Raw genomic sequence first — 15727 nt, 5'->3', positions numbered from 1 at the left:
TAGGAGGAAACCGTAATTTTGTCCTCCCAAAATTCGAAAGCTGGTTTCGTCATTGTATCTATGCTCCATTGACCTTCAAAAATATTATCTTTGTCTTTTGTATGGACTTAGAAGGAATAGTGTCGTTTAAGAAACAGACCCTAAACCCCATTTTACTACATAAGTTTAAGGCTGCCCATGGCATAAAATACACTAGTTATTATGCATAACTTCAATTTATATAGTTTATGTTATATAGAGTGTTACTACAGTTCATATTTTACAAGTATGCTATACTTATTTTTTTTATCCTAATTCTTAATGTAATTTTTTTTAGTAGATAAAAAAAATAATATTCCTAATGTTTTATTTATTAGTAAAAGTATGTAAGATAATTTTAATATTTTTGTTTTGTATAAAAAAATAAATATTTTTGTAAAAATTAAAAGTATTTTATATATATGTAGATATTATTATTTATACTATAACTAAAAGTATGTATTTTTTAGGTAGATAGACAAAAATAGTTAAAATGATACATTAAATTAAAAAAAAAAAAAGTATTAAGATTTCTTTAATTTGTACAAATTTCAATGGTTATATATATTTTTTAATATACATTTTGGGGGGTTCATTTAATTCCAAGTAGCACCATAATCGCCCCAGCAATGAGAGAGAGAGAGAGAGAGAGAGAGAGAGAGAGAGAGAGAGAGAGAGAGAGTTTTCTTAATTCCTTTCCACATTAGAATTTATTTGCAACCTCACAAAAATCCACTACAGTGCTGAGATAGCGGCCAAACATAATGACAACATATTATTTATATTTATAGTTCATTTCAGCATACAATATACACTTATATGACATAGTATAATTATAAATAAATAATACAAATTTTTATTAAAAACAATAACACATATTGTTTGTAATAAAGACTTGTGTTTTGTAATAAAGACTTGTATTTTTTTATTTTATTTTATGAGTGATGATTTTAAAAATCAGCGGCACCATAACCTTTCCATTAACTATATATGTATGACTTATACATTATAAGAAAAAATTATTTTTGTAATAAAATATTTTTGTCTCTAAATATACTTTTTCCGTTATTAATGACATTGGAGATGGAATTAGGAATAGAATTACGTTAGCTACATGAACTTTAGGGACGAAATTCCGTTATAAATATATTATTTTTTTGTAGTGATATATTTATATTAAAAAAATTAAAAATATTATTTTATAGTATAAAATACTAAGATCATCCGCCATGTCACTATTTTAAAAAAAAAATAAAAATGGAGAGATATTATCCAATTGCCATGCGACACTTACACTACAAAAAAAAAAATATATTTGTAACGGAATTTCGTTACTAAAGTTCACGTAGCTAACGTAATTTCATCTCTAATTCCGTCTCTAATATCATTAGTAACAGAAAAAGTGATTTAGGAACGAAAAAATTTCGTTACAAAATTGATAATATCTTGTAGTGTTATGTATATATATGTATATACATATATGATATATATTATATATGTTTTTTTTTGTAAATTATATTGAATTTATTGTTATATTTAAATTTTATAATATTTTTTATAATTCATAATATTTTGTATTCTACAAAATGATACCACTATTGAATATATTTTATCAATTTAAATTTTAAAATATATAAATACAAAAAAATTTAATTATTATTTTTATATTTTATTTTTTTAATTAACCAATAATAATTATAACAATAAAAATACAAATTTCATATTAAAATTAAAATTTAAAAATAAATTAAAACTAAATGTAATTAAATAATAAATAATAATTTTTTTTCATAATTTTTTAATAAATCAAAATATTGATAAATAATAATATAATATAATATAATATAATATAATAATTAATTAAATAAATAATACTAAAAATTATAATTATAATTAAAAAATTATATATATATATATAATATGAAAAAAAATTATTAAAAAATTAACTTAAATATATTTGTTGTGAATATAAAATAGAAAAAAATAATAATAGTAGCAAATAATATGGATAATAATAGTAGCAAATAATATGGATAATAAAAAGTAGCAAATATACCTTGCGGATGGTCTAAGGTTTCTCTGTCACTGATGTGGTTGCCCTAAATTTAAAGGGGGCCGAGTGGATTGGAGAGACAGTGAGCTGGCGAGGTGTGATTGGATACCGGCCTAATAATGGATGCATGCACATGAGTAGTACTATATGTTTGAATTTAGCCAAGGCTGTCGGAAGATTAAACACTACTACTTAGCTAATTAGCTTCTTCCTATAGATATTTCGTCATGGGATACGCACACACGTTCACACGCACTTCATGCATGCATATATCTTCATATATATTGTAGACAAAAAAAAAATGTGTTATATTTTTATAAATACAAAATTTGTATAAATTATATTTAATTTAAATATATGCGAGACCTATTCTCTATTCGAATCCTTTTATTTTTTTCCTGGGTCGATCTATTTTTTTAATTTGAATTTGGGTGGCTTCTTTGATCCGAAGGGATTTTGGTCTTCGGTTTGACTTCGCCGGCTTTTGGAAGACTTTGGTATCCGTGTTGGCGATTTTGATCGTCGACTTTGGATTGATGCCTCATTTGGATGATCCGACGGAATTTGACATTTGAGGGGAATTTGGTGCTCCATAACGCTTTTGGCGGCATGTCCCTTTGACTATTGGATCGAAGAGGGCCGAGTTTGCACCTTTGACGAAGAATGCGATGAACATCTTGAAGTTTTGGGAGCGACTTTGGAGGTTCTTCATTGGCTTTGATGGATTCCTCGATGGCTTTGGGAGCTTTGATCATTTCTTCGGCTCGGGCATACGACGAAGAACGCTTCGAAGGACACGAAAAACAATGAAAAACATTGCAAAGAGTCTAAAGAGACTTACCCTTGTGTGAGTCTTCAAATGAACTTCGGTGTGTAATGAATTGGCCAAGGCTCCTATTTATAGGGAGGGTGGCCTTGGCTTTCTTTTCGGATAGTGCCACGTGGGTGAAAAGATTTTATAATCTTTTCATTTTCCATCTGTTTTTCATTATTGACAGATTTGATTGCGCACCTTCTTTTCTTGCCAAAATCTTTATATCATTGTTTTTTTTGGAAGATATTAATTTATATACTTTCTTTATTGACAAGATCTTTATATCATTGTCTTTTTTGGAAGATATTAATTTATATACTTCCTTTATTGACAATATTAATTTATTTTGCTGCCAAATTTATTATGATTTTATTTATGTACGTAATATCTGTACGGTATCTTCCATTTTAAGCAGATTTTTACATTAACGGTTGATATTTATTGTACAAAAATTAACATTTGTGCATAATTAAATACCATATATTTATATCATTGAATTTTATTTTCTTCCAAAATATATGATATTTAATTTAATTTAGACATTTAATTTTTAATGCATATATATATATATATAAATATAAATTAATAAAAATAAATATGTGGATATGGTTGAACAGACAATATTACTAATTATTGATTGCATTTGCATGCCTGGAATTGCAATTCAATTAACTCTCATTGATCCCACCTACGTACATATGTAGTTTGTCTATATATTATCTCCAAAACAATATATATATATATATATATGTGTGTGTGTGTGTCGATCTCAGCTCTTTAATTAATTCTTCAGATAGATTATTGTTAATTTTCATGTGTGAACAGTTAATTAGTTTAATTATAAATTAATATATTTCTAGTTACGTAGCTTAATTAGCTAGGTAGGGCGAGTAGTGATCGGTACGTAGGTGTTGTGTTCTGTTCTGTTGGGTGTTCTAAATAATAAGTATTACATATAAATCCCTGTCTTCATTTTATAATTAATTGGTTTTATTGAATGAGATTATTACAATATAATACTACTTATTTGAATCGATCTTTACAATATACTATAACATACTGGTATTATGAGTTGAAGATGGACAAATATAATAAATAAATAATTAAACCTTATTATTGAGCAGTATATAATCAAAGGTTTCCGACTAGAAAATGTTTGCAAGGTGGGTCCCTCTCCCTCTCCCTCTCCGTTGTAGGTAGCTAGGCCAGGCCAGGCCATAGGGACTCTTGTTTCTTCTCCGATCCATTCCATTCACTCATATATACAACTGATCAGTTCACACTATTGCTAGGCCATGTTCACGTGATTCACGTACGGAGGGGAATACATCAAAGGGTGTGTTTGTTTGGGGATTTGGATTTTGAATTGGGATTTTAATAGTAAAAATTTTGAATTTGGATAGTTGTATGATACCGATATAAATAGGTGTTGATGTGATATTTTGAATGTAAAATTGATTTTTAGTATAATATAAAAAATGAAAAATAGGTGTTTGATTTGATATTTTTGGGAAAAAAAAAATGAGATGAACAGTGGAAATCTAATTCAATCCCCAAACAAACACACCCTTTAATTTTTGTCATTTACATATAATTTTTCTATGGTGGTTAATAAGAGACTGGAGTGACAAAGGAAAATTACAATATTCTCCCTCCCTCCCTCCCTCCACCGAAATTATTCTTATTTTCATACAAAGCAATGGTGGGCTAATCAAAGTTGTCCATTGTTTCAAGAGAAAGACAATGAGTTTAGTTACTTGGTATTGTTGGATGAATTTATTGTTGTATGTTATGTATGAAATTTTATGACATAATATAAAAAATAATATTTTTTATTTAATTATTGAATTTTTATAAGTAAAAAATGTTTAAATATTATATATAATATATTTTATAAACAAAGCCAATATGTAGTACCAAATGCACGTCTAAACCGGGTCCATTGAAATTGGATTCTGGATGGGACCCGCCTAACGAACAATCAATACATTATTATGCATCTTATTTCTAGTCTAATTGTAGATACGTAATATACTATACATAGATACATAGATGTATAGACGTATCAAAGCACACTTAATATTTAATAATTCTTTCCGATCGATCCACCCGACCCACATATTGTATGTACAATTGAATCGAATCGAGTGGACATCATTTGACAACGAGTCGATTCATATCAAATTGAATATTTTTATTGTCGTATCAGGTTCGTATTGACCCGTATATTTAATTGAGTCAAAACTTTTGATTCAAATGTAATTATTTTTGTCGAATTCTCGTGTTATATTAATTTTTTGTCGATTTTAACGTAATGTGTATAGAGAATTTGGTTGAATTATTTAAAAAATAAATTAAATTTAAATTAATTAAAATATGGATTAATTATCAAATTTGAATCATTTTACATATATATATATAATAAATATATTAATTAATATTGATATATTATAATCAAATTGTCACATCGGATTCAAGTTGAAGACCTCAACCAATTCGACATGTCTACTTATTATCATATAGAGTTTGTATCAACATATATTTATATATATATATATATCGGATCAAAATTCTTAATCCAAATGTAATTATTTGATATTAAATTCGTGTCAAATTATGGTGTCAGTTTTTCCGGTTCTGACAACGTTAAATTCGCTTGTGTTTGGAGTTAGGGAGGGACCAAGCTGATAAGACACCCTCCCTCGTATTCCTCGAACGCGGTTACTGTTGTCTATAAATTCAATTCCTTTTCTTCCCACATATATGCACCCCACACAATTACTCATTTTATTAACTTAATTTTATTTTTATTTATTTTTACTGTCTGTAACGATCGATCGAGCATGCAGCAGCAGCAGGATACAACCATCTCCACGCTTCTGCAATTCATCCTCCAAAGCCAGAAGGAGTGGTGGAGCTACGCCATCTTCTGGCGGGCCTCCGACGAGCTCGGCCGCCTTTATCTCTCCTGGGGCGCCGGCTATTGCCAAGACACCAAATCCAAATCAACTTCTAATAATAATAATAATAAATTTTACGATGATGCTGGGATTAAGGAGATCGGCCAGCTCTTCGGAGGCGACGACGATGACCAGCCGGAGTGGTTCTACATGGGCTCCATAACCAGGTCCTTTTCAGCTGCAAACGAGGCCGTTTTCCACACCTTCACTAGCGGCGCCGCCGTCTGGCTCCACGGCGATCGAATGCTTCAATTCTCCAACACCGAGAGGGCCAGAGAAGCCCGACTACATGGAATTCAGACACTCCTTTTCGTCCCCATTATTTCTTGCGGTGTCGTCGAGTTAGGCTCCTCCGATTCCATCAAGGAAGATTATGGCCTCTTCCAATTCATCACCACCACCTTCAATCCTCTGCAAACCCAGATTCATCCCACGGGGACACTTAATTACAACGCCGCCGCCGCCGGGAAGTCGTCTTCCAACTCCGGCAACAATTCCGACATTAATTCAGCTAAACCCTATTACTCATGTCCTAACACCAAAAGTACCAGAAAAAGGGGGAGAAACAATAACTACAATTACAATTACTATTACAAATCAGGCAATAATCGTGTCTGCAGGGATGAGCAGCAGACGACGACGCCGGCGGCGACAAGCCACATCGAGGCGGAGAGGCAGCGGCGGGAGAAGCTGAACCAGCGGTTCTACGCTCTCCGGAGCGTCGTCCCCAACGTGTCTAAAATGGACAAGGCCTCACTGCTAGCCGACGCCGTTTCTTACATCAATCAGCTCAAGTCCAAGGTTTCCAATCTCGAGTCCCAAATCCGAGCCCTCGAAGTCGACATCGATCCGCCGGCGCCGGCGCCGGCGCCGCCGCAATCGAGCTCCGCCACCAGTACCACGACAGGTAATAATAACAATTCGATTGATTCTTCCTGCAAATCGATGGGAGGAGGGTACAATGTGGTCATCGACATAGAGGTGAAGATATTTGGATCGGAGGCGATGATCCGTGTCCAGTCCCCCGACGTTGATCATCCCTGTCCGAGATTGATGAGCGTGCTGAGAGAGTTGGAGCTGGAAATCAGCCGTGCCAGCGTGTCCAGCGTGAGGGCGACTGTGTTTCAGGATGTCTTCATTAGGGTTCCCAAAGGAAGGCAAATTGGCAGTGAGGATGCAATCAAGGCTGCTATTTTAATGAAAATGAGGCTTTGACTTAATAATAATAATAAAAAAAAAATAATAATAGTAATATTAATGTTGTTCTACGTTTCTAGACAAATTAATAAATAAATAAATATTAATTAAGACATGTTTTGCTCATGATTTATGTTTCTTTAATTTTGCACGTCTGAATCTGGTTCCCTGGTAATTAGTCACAGGCTGCTATCTAAATTTTGACATGAGGACTTCCACTAGTACAGGAATATGGGTTTGTTTCATTAATTAAAAAATTTTGCATACATTTTTTTCAAAAAAATTACCATACTTCATGTATTATTTTTATATTATTTACGCAGTTTTCTATATTTTATTTTAAAAAATTATAAAAAACACAAAACAAACACACCCTATCCTTTCTCCGTCCCTGAAATTTATGCCTTCTTAATATAAAAATAGACTATGCATTATAAAAAATTTATTGAATAATTAAATTAAAAATAGTGACAATTTATTTATAATAGTAATAACATAAATTTAAGAAAAAAAAGAGTGGTATAAAAAATGAAGAACAGTATAATGTCAATGCATGATGGATCATTCTTGAAAGCAATTTTTTGACTGCTTTTGTGTCGATTAAGTATACGACACATCCATTTTTGTGGGATGTTGGATATGAAAATTAATTGGGATGGTTATGTTTAAAAAATAGTATTCATATAACATATACTATTTATTATTATTTGGTTTATTTTATTATTTTTAGATTAAACCATTTCATATATATACAGTATTTGGCTGAAGTAAATAAAAACCTATAATTATATGAGATTAATTGATCATAAAGAAATACATAAACACTCCACTGATCAATATAGAGAGAGACATATATCACAGGCTTTATTTACAATCTTTTTGTTTTTATTTTATAGTACTATTTAAAATTTACAGTATGTATTTATTAATTACTTAATTACATATTCAATGGAGTATTTTATATCAGAACACAAATAAATACAATCGAGTTCGGGAAGTATTCATTAAACTTTTATAACATTTTTTCCATTTCTTTTATTTTATTTTTCTGTTTCTTTCAACTTTTTACTATTAAATGTTTATTTTAAAATATTACATTTAACAATTATTTTATTAAAAAAAAATATGTACACACACATACATACAAAGTAAACAGAACAAGTTCCGTTTACAAAAAAAAAAATACTTCCTCCGTCCACACACAAAGTATACATTTATTTTTGGCACGTTGTTTAAGAAATAATAGCATTTTAATTATATTGGATAGTCATTTTTGCCTTTACTTTTTGGTGTAAAAGTAATGATGTGATATAAAATAAGGGTATTTGTGAAAAAAAAAAAAAAAAAGGTATTTAATGAAATGTTTACTTTGTAATTGGACGTCCCAAAATAGAAATATGTATACTTTCTAGTTGGACGGATGGAGTAATAATATACTTTTATGGAAAACATGTGATTAACAGTGAAAATTTTAAAAAATTCTCAAAAAAACAACTCTTAATATTCAACTCCAAATAATATTGCAATCTTTATTATAATTTATATAATAATATTATCAATTTCAAAAATGTAAATTATAAATATAATCATTTGTTTTTTTTGCATGGAGAATAATACTAGTATCTAATATATAAAAATAGTTGTTAGATGAAAAATAAAATTGTTCTTGTTTATTATATATTTTTTTAAAAAAATCTATTGAATGGTATTATTAGAAATCCGTTAAATGTTATGATTATTATTTAAATATAAAATACTCATTTCGTCCCATAAGTGTATTCATTTGCTTTTTGCACGTAATTTTAGAAATATTAGTATTATATTAGGATATAGTAGGAATAAAGTAGATTTGACTAAAATAACCTTATTAGTATGTGTGATATAAATGTAATGGCATTTGTGTAATATATTGTAAGTTGTAAGGGTATTTTTAATGTTAGGTAGATAGTACAATTATAAAAAAAAAAAAAAGTAAATGGATACTTTGTTATGAAACGGATTAAAATTAAAAAAATAGATACTTTTTTATGGGACGAATAAAGTAAATAAAAATAGATGTATTTTTTTACGGACAATCGATCAAATAAGACAAAACTGATAAACTTCTCTTGGACGAGGGAAAACTCTTTCTATGCCCTCCCCCCTCCTTTAATTTGGATTTTCTCAAAAAAATTCCCTTCTTTATTTAGACAAGTTTAAATTTTCATCATTTCAAATATAACTTTTTTATAAATTAATAAAAGCACCCAAAAAAAAAAAAAAAAAAAAAAAAACTAATGACAAAACAGATAAAATTGTCGAAATTAAATTATAGTTTTAAAAATCATACATAAATAAAAACCAGCAAAAGTTATAGGTAGGAAGAAATATTTATTAAATGTTGTTCGACATTTATGGAAAAGCAAAAGAACTGATTTATATAGGCCATATGATATTCTTGGCATGGAAATATTTTTTTTGTAACCTTGAAGCCTTTAAACTCTCATTTAAGCTTGTAATTGTAAGTTTTTAACACAAATTTTTACTATCAGAATTTTATTTTTTTAAAAAAAATATTATATCAAACAATTATTTTTTTATATTATACTATAAATTTATCTTACATTAAAAATATTACATCAACCTCTATTTATATCACATCAGACCACTATTCAACTTCAATCTTTTACTATTAAAAATCTAAACCCAAAAAATAAAACTCACAAACAAACACACCCTTAATTCTTTTTATATAAGCCTTTATTAAACCTTGTCTCTTCTATGAGTTTGGGCCTCTGCATCACTTTCTCCTTTAGACTTTTAGGACCAAAAAATCTGAATTTATTGACCCAAATAATTGGTTTCTTGGGGTTTATTTCGAAATTTCGAAAAAACATTTTGCGACCTAAGCTTTCACTAAATTATATTCTTTTCGTTACAATTTAAAGTTTTTTTTTTTTTTTTTATCATTTTCGTCTTCATTCTCATTTCAGAATATTATTTTTATCTTTCAATAAAACTAATTACATACTAATATTAAAATATTTTTAATTTTTATTTAAATTACAAATACATCCTTACACATCATCATCTAATAGTACTAAATTTCTAAGGACGATAAATTATTAGTATTATTATTATTATGTACGGTGCTCCTTATTTCGAAATATAATAAATAAAATGAAGCCAAAATATCTACAACCATTAAATGTAATAACCTACGTGGAAGCAGGTTTGTGGTCACCAAATTTAATTTATATCCAGAATTAATAACACATTTTTTAAGTCAAACAAATCCATGGACTAAAAAGGAATTAAATTTGAATGAAACGCGTATTGCTTAAATGAAGGTAACATTTTTATTTATTTTTTTGAAAATTTGAAGATTTTTCACTATTTATTTATATATTTTAAAAAATATTAAATTAAATATATATATTTATATTATATAAAAATTAATTTTATATTCAAAATAATCTAAATTATCTAAAAAAATAGACAATATTGTTAAAAGATGAGTTACAATAAAAGACTTGATTTGTCGTTTATTACTTTTATTTTAGTCTGTCTCATTTTTTGTCATTTTTTTAAAAATATATAATTTACACTTTAATTATATTATTTAGTTATCTTAATATATGATTAATTTTATAATATAATAATTACTTTTCTAATACACTTTTTAATTAAATTCTCGTCTCTACAGTAAATTAGACATAAAAATGGAACGGGGAGAGTATATAATTTTACAAAGAATAAAATTTTATATCATATAAACGATACTTTCTTTGTTCACATACAAATTTTTTATGTGATTTTTGCACGAGAATTAGGGTAAATTAGTATTCTCTTCGTACGTTTTTAAAAGTTATATTTATCTTTTTGCGTCATTGTACTTAATATTAAAAATATCTTTATATTTGTATAATTTTTTTTTTGTCCAAATCTCATTATATTAGTAATATAAGACACTAATAGAAGTATTTTTGCACATTTCTTTTGATTTGTACTTACGTTTTGATATAATAATTAATATTTAAATATCAATATTAAAAAAGTAAATGTAACATTTAAAGCCGAACATAGTATTTTATAGATATATAGTATAATAAAGTAATGTAAAATCTATTTTACCTTTGATATTAAAGTAAAAATAATGTAAAAAAATAAAAAATAAAATATTTTGAGATTTAGTTAAAAAAATTATTTTACTTAAAAAAATACTAAGGAAATCTGATTTGAACATACTAAAATAAAAAAATAAAAACTTTGCTAATGAATGAGGAGTAATATATAAAAAAAATAAAAAATAATAAAATAAAAACTTTGCTAATTAATGAATGGGGAGGAATATATATAAAAAAAATATATATATTTCCTATTAATATAAAATAAGTTAAAATAATAATAATAATAAATAGTATATAAAAACATATATTTATATAATATTAAATCTATTTAAAAATGAGCTCACTTACATTAAAAAGGCGGCAAATCCCAAAGGAAACCGTTACAAATATCCAAAGTGAGGCACTGAGGCTATCTAAACAAAAGCCTATATATCTTTGAACATTTAAGAGAGTCTATGTGATTTATCACTTTCTTTTTTAATTTTTTATTAAATATTATTCTTTATAGTAAAACTTTTTGTTAATTTACATAGGCTCCTATAACTGCGAAATAAGATAAGTCTTAACAAAATAATTAAATTTGCACGAATTGGTTTATAGTGACACTAATTTTACACCAATGAATAAATGTATATTGTAAGTAAAATTATGAGGGTCTGCTTTTAATTTTTATCATTCATATTAATACCCACAATTTCTGGTAAAAATACACAATTATAAATTTTCTGTGAGAAAATTTAAAAAGCAAAAAAAAAAAAAAAAAAATTGATATTTGAATAGTACTTTTGGAATTTTTCAATAATTAATAACAAAAAAATCAAAATATTACTAAACACTATAAACGCCACCTATAATTTTTCTCATAATCAAATCATATTCATATATATATATATATAAATATATGTATATAATTGATCTGCATGCAAATTAAAAGCTTTGGGACAGCCACAGCAGAACAACAGCCTCATTATATTTATTTGTAATTGAATGAGACTGGGCTACACTCTCATCACTCATCACGCATCACACCATTTAATTTAATTTAATTTAATTATTCTAATAAAAATATATATCACCACCACCTTTCATCTATTTTTTAATTTCTTTCTTTCTTTTTTTTTTTTTAAAGAAAAATTAAACTAGCTAGTCTTAAAATATTACAAATATAAACAGAGGGCCCTATTTAAACTGTAGGAAAATTCTCTAGCATAAGGAAATATATCACATAATGTAATAACAACACTTTCACCACAGCAATATTTGGCGAGTGATATTGCAACATATGTATATCAATAAACCCTAACAACTACACTGACGACAATAAAAGAAAATTAAAACAATAAACCAAAAATCCAAATATTAATTAAACCCAGAAAAAAAAAAATTATATATATATAGCCCCTTAAATTTTTAATTTTTTTTTCTTGGTTTCCCCTTAACCCTATTATTAATTAATTAATTAATTCCAATCTCTTCAGATTATGTCATAACATGCATATTATCATCAACTTTGGGATTATTTTTCATCTAAAAACTCAACTATATATATGTCTATGTTATATATATATATATTAACCGTTTGCACTTTCCCATATTGACTCGAGCTCCCTTGCAAAGGCCTTCTGCCTCCCGACAACAATGGTGAGATGATCTTTGCCTTGGACAACCTTAACATGGGCTCTAGGGATCCTCGATTGCACGTTGTAACTGCATTCGACTGGGATGAGTTCATCGTCTTCGCCGTGAAATATCGTTATATCGCATTTGAGTCGATCCCGGACATCATCCAAGTATCCTTCTATCTTCCCGGCCGTTCCGCAAATAACATTGTGTAGAGTGTGCCACGCCGCGTGGTGCGTGTGCAGAAAGAAACATTCGATCAAGTATGTCCTCATCCTAGACATCGAAAGAAAGATTGATCCAATTGATCATCAATCCTAATTTTATTGAGAATTTTAAGAATGTCGATGGAAATGGAAAGGGGAAGGGTTCTTGTTATAAGTAGTTAGGACTTAATTTGGAAATTAATCGTGGCATTGAATTACATTAATTTATGAGCTTTGAAATTAAACCTGTCACAACTACACGTCACGTGTTAGTAGCTCATAGTGTAAAAACTACATCCAAATATGGCTGCTCTCGTCACTTCATTCCTCGAGGAAAAATAAATGGAGAATGAAGATGGGATGTGTATTTACAAAAATTCATTTTTTTATTTTATATATATTTTTTTAATCTTACCAGCAGAAACTGTTCGGCGGAATTTATTACAACATAAAAATTATCATGAGATGTGTACCCCTACCCACCCTTCCATATTCATCCTTCAATTATATTTCCTCTTTCATAGAAAATCTTTTATTACCTATTCTTTCAAGAAAATCTAACCTAGCAGATAAAGATTAAGATCAAGATCAACCATAACATTATTAAATAATTAGGTTTACTTAATTAAGAATTGTTAGTAATAGTAGTACCTGTTTCTGGTGAAGAGTTTGACGAGTGATTCGACGAGACGGTGGTTCTTGCAGACGAGGAGGCAGGCGGTCCGGCAGAGATGCTCGTACCAGCACGCCACCGCCGCGCCGAAGGCTATCGGCGGCCAGACCCGCCGCGGCGCCACTCGCCTCATCATGTATTGCGCCGGCGCCGGCGGCTGCGGCTGCCCCTTTGGGATCGGAAAGTATGGCTGCCAAACATTATAAATTAAATTAATTAATTACTAAGTCAAATCTATGTCAATACCAAAAATTAATGAATAAAAAGAAAGAAAGAAAAAAAAATCGTAATTTATTACATTAATGGTGGCAATTAAATCCCATGTGTGAGTATTGATTAATGGGTGGTTGGGATTTATTAGAGAAAACAAAAGGAGAAAAAAGCTATTTTTGAGTATATAATATTTTTCTCTTTCTTCGTCCCGGCCGCATGTCGATGAAATGCATTCAATTTCAGTATTTTAACTAATAACGGAGACACACACAATCTGGATTTGGTAGACCTTAGGCCAGATGTATTGACATCTATATAATTAAAGACAATCTGTCACTGTTATTAGATTTTGGTTATTGGATAAGTTGTTTTAATCAATAGGGCTTTAATTTATCCTTTTAATTAATTTCTGCAAATTACTACCAAAAAAAATAAAAAAAAATTACTTACAGGTGCAAGTAAGGTTAATGACTTGACAGAGGCAGGATGCTTGACAGCAAGTGCGAGGGCTAAAATGCAGCCAAGAGAATGGGCAACAATGTGGAATGATTCGACTTTATATGCTTCAAGAACAGACCTTTCGATCCTCTCCAAATGCTCCCTCAAAGTGTAGAGTGAATCGGCAGGTTTAGGGCTTCTCCCAAACCCTAGAAGATCCACCGCCAGTAATCTGTATTTGGATTTTGTCGATTTGGAGAAATTGGGGTAAAGGGTTTCTGTCCAGAAGGAAGACGACGAAATGAAGCCGTGAATGAACACTACATCTTCTTGAACGTTATCTGCCCCAAAAGTAAGAAATTTGAATCAGCATTGAGTCGAAATTAAAAATTAAAGATTCGATTTTTGATGAATCGATTACCTTTGGCTCCGTCGGCTCTGACGAATAGGGTTTCCTTACAGGACGACGAGGAGCTCCAAGAATGGCAGGTTTCGCAATCGCAATCGGACCACCGGGGGGCGGTCTGAGGCTTCCTGTTGATCCGGCCCTGAAGCATTTCGACGACGGTGGAGTTCACGGTGGTGTACGACGGCCGCCGGCGCCGGGAGGAGTACTCGACGATGGTGGATTGGGAGACCTCTGACACCAACGACGGCCTCGCGTAGAGCGTGTCGGAGACTTCCTCGAGCTGCAGCTTACTGCAGCAAGTCAAGCGGACGACCCTCGACTCCCGCTGCTCCGACACGAAGATCTTGCCGCCGGCGCCGGCGATCGCCTCCTTCGGCGAGCAGCAGTAGCAGGGCTTCCATTCCGATTCGATCAAAATGTCGGCGGCTTTGTAGGCGTAGCAGAGAAGGAAATCAAGAATGTCGAGAAGAATGAAGACAATGAAGCTCGCGATTCTGTTCAACACCCCGCCGGCCGCCGCCAGTACCGATTTGACCCCACCGCCGATTCCCATTCCCTCCCAGAAGACCAAAATCGGCGGCGCCGGAAACCCCGCCGGAAGGCTTTTTCTCGGCACCGAAAAATTCAACACTCTCGTTAAAGCCCCCATATCTCTCTCTCTCTATATATATATCTATATATATATACACACACAATGTTAATAATCTCTCTCTCTCTCTCGAATTAATAATTTTAACATAAAAGGAATTGAGCAGAAATGGTGAACCAGGAAATGCAGACGACAGTATATAATCCTCGAGTGTTTGGTTTAATTTGGGGAATGTAGTTGTGGGGGAGTTTGTGACGAGAGCGAAAGAGGAAGAAGATATGAGATTAGAATTCAGATTAGATGAGAGAGAGAGAGGTGTCAAGAAAGCTATGGGGGGGACTTTTAAGTCTCGCACGCCTCAGGTTAAAAGAGAAAGAAGATCGAAATATAATGAATTCAATGGATTCATTAAAACCAGTTTGCTGGAC

The 15727-nt window shown here is 30.3% G+C and overlaps 2 protein-coding genes across 2 annotated transcripts; one reads left to right on the top strand and one right to left on the bottom strand.

Annotated features, from left to right (window-relative positions):
• Positions 1 to 5666: 5666 nt before the first annotated feature.
• On the top strand, positions 5667 to 7148 carry LOC127240541 (transcription factor MYC1-like). The gene has a single exon (XM_051259266.1). It carries the CDS (start codon positions 5729 to 5731, stop codon positions 7058 to 7060), a length of 1332 nt encoding a protein of 443 aa, XP_051115223.1. The 5' UTR covers positions 5667 to 5728; the 3' UTR covers positions 7061 to 7148.
• A 5202-nt stretch (positions 7149 to 12350) lies between these two features.
• LOC127240037 (probable lysophospholipase BODYGUARD 1) lies at positions 12351 to 15727 on the bottom strand. Its single transcript, XM_051258453.1, has 4 exons — positions 14723 to 15727; positions 14314 to 14642; positions 13629 to 13840; positions 12351 to 13047 (listed from the first exon to the last, which is right to left on the bottom strand). The coding sequence occupies exons 1-4, from the start codon at positions 15357 to 15359 to the stop codon at positions 12723 to 12725; spliced, it is 1503 nt and encodes a 500-aa protein (XP_051114410.1). The 5' UTR covers positions 15360 to 15727; the 3' UTR covers positions 12351 to 12722.

The sequence above is a fragment of the Andrographis paniculata genome, unplaced genomic scaffold (assembly GCF_009805555.1).
Source record: "Andrographis paniculata isolate CXL003 unplaced genomic scaffold, ASM980555v1 Contig79END, whole genome shotgun sequence".
Taxonomy (NCBI): Eukaryota; Viridiplantae; Streptophyta; class Magnoliopsida; order Lamiales; family Acanthaceae; genus Andrographis; species Andrographis paniculata.
This window is presented reverse-complemented; position numbering and strand designations above follow the sequence as displayed.

Coding starts and splice junctions, on each gene's coding strand:
- LOC127240037 (XM_051258453.1), bottom strand. CDS start 15,359: ATGGGGGCTTTAACGAGAGTGTTGAATTTTTCGGTGCCGAGAAAAAGC. Junction 13,841..14,313: donor CATTAACCTTACTTGCACCT/GTAAGTAATTTT, acceptor AATGTTTGGCAG/CCATACTTTCCGATCCCAAA. Junction 13,048..13,628: donor AAACTCTTCACCAGAAACAG/GTACTACTATTA, acceptor TTCGATGTCTAG/GATGAGGACATACTTGATCG.
- LOC127240541 (XM_051259266.1), top strand. CDS start 5,729: ATGCAGCAGCAGCAGGATACAACCATCTCCACGCTTCTGCAATTCATC.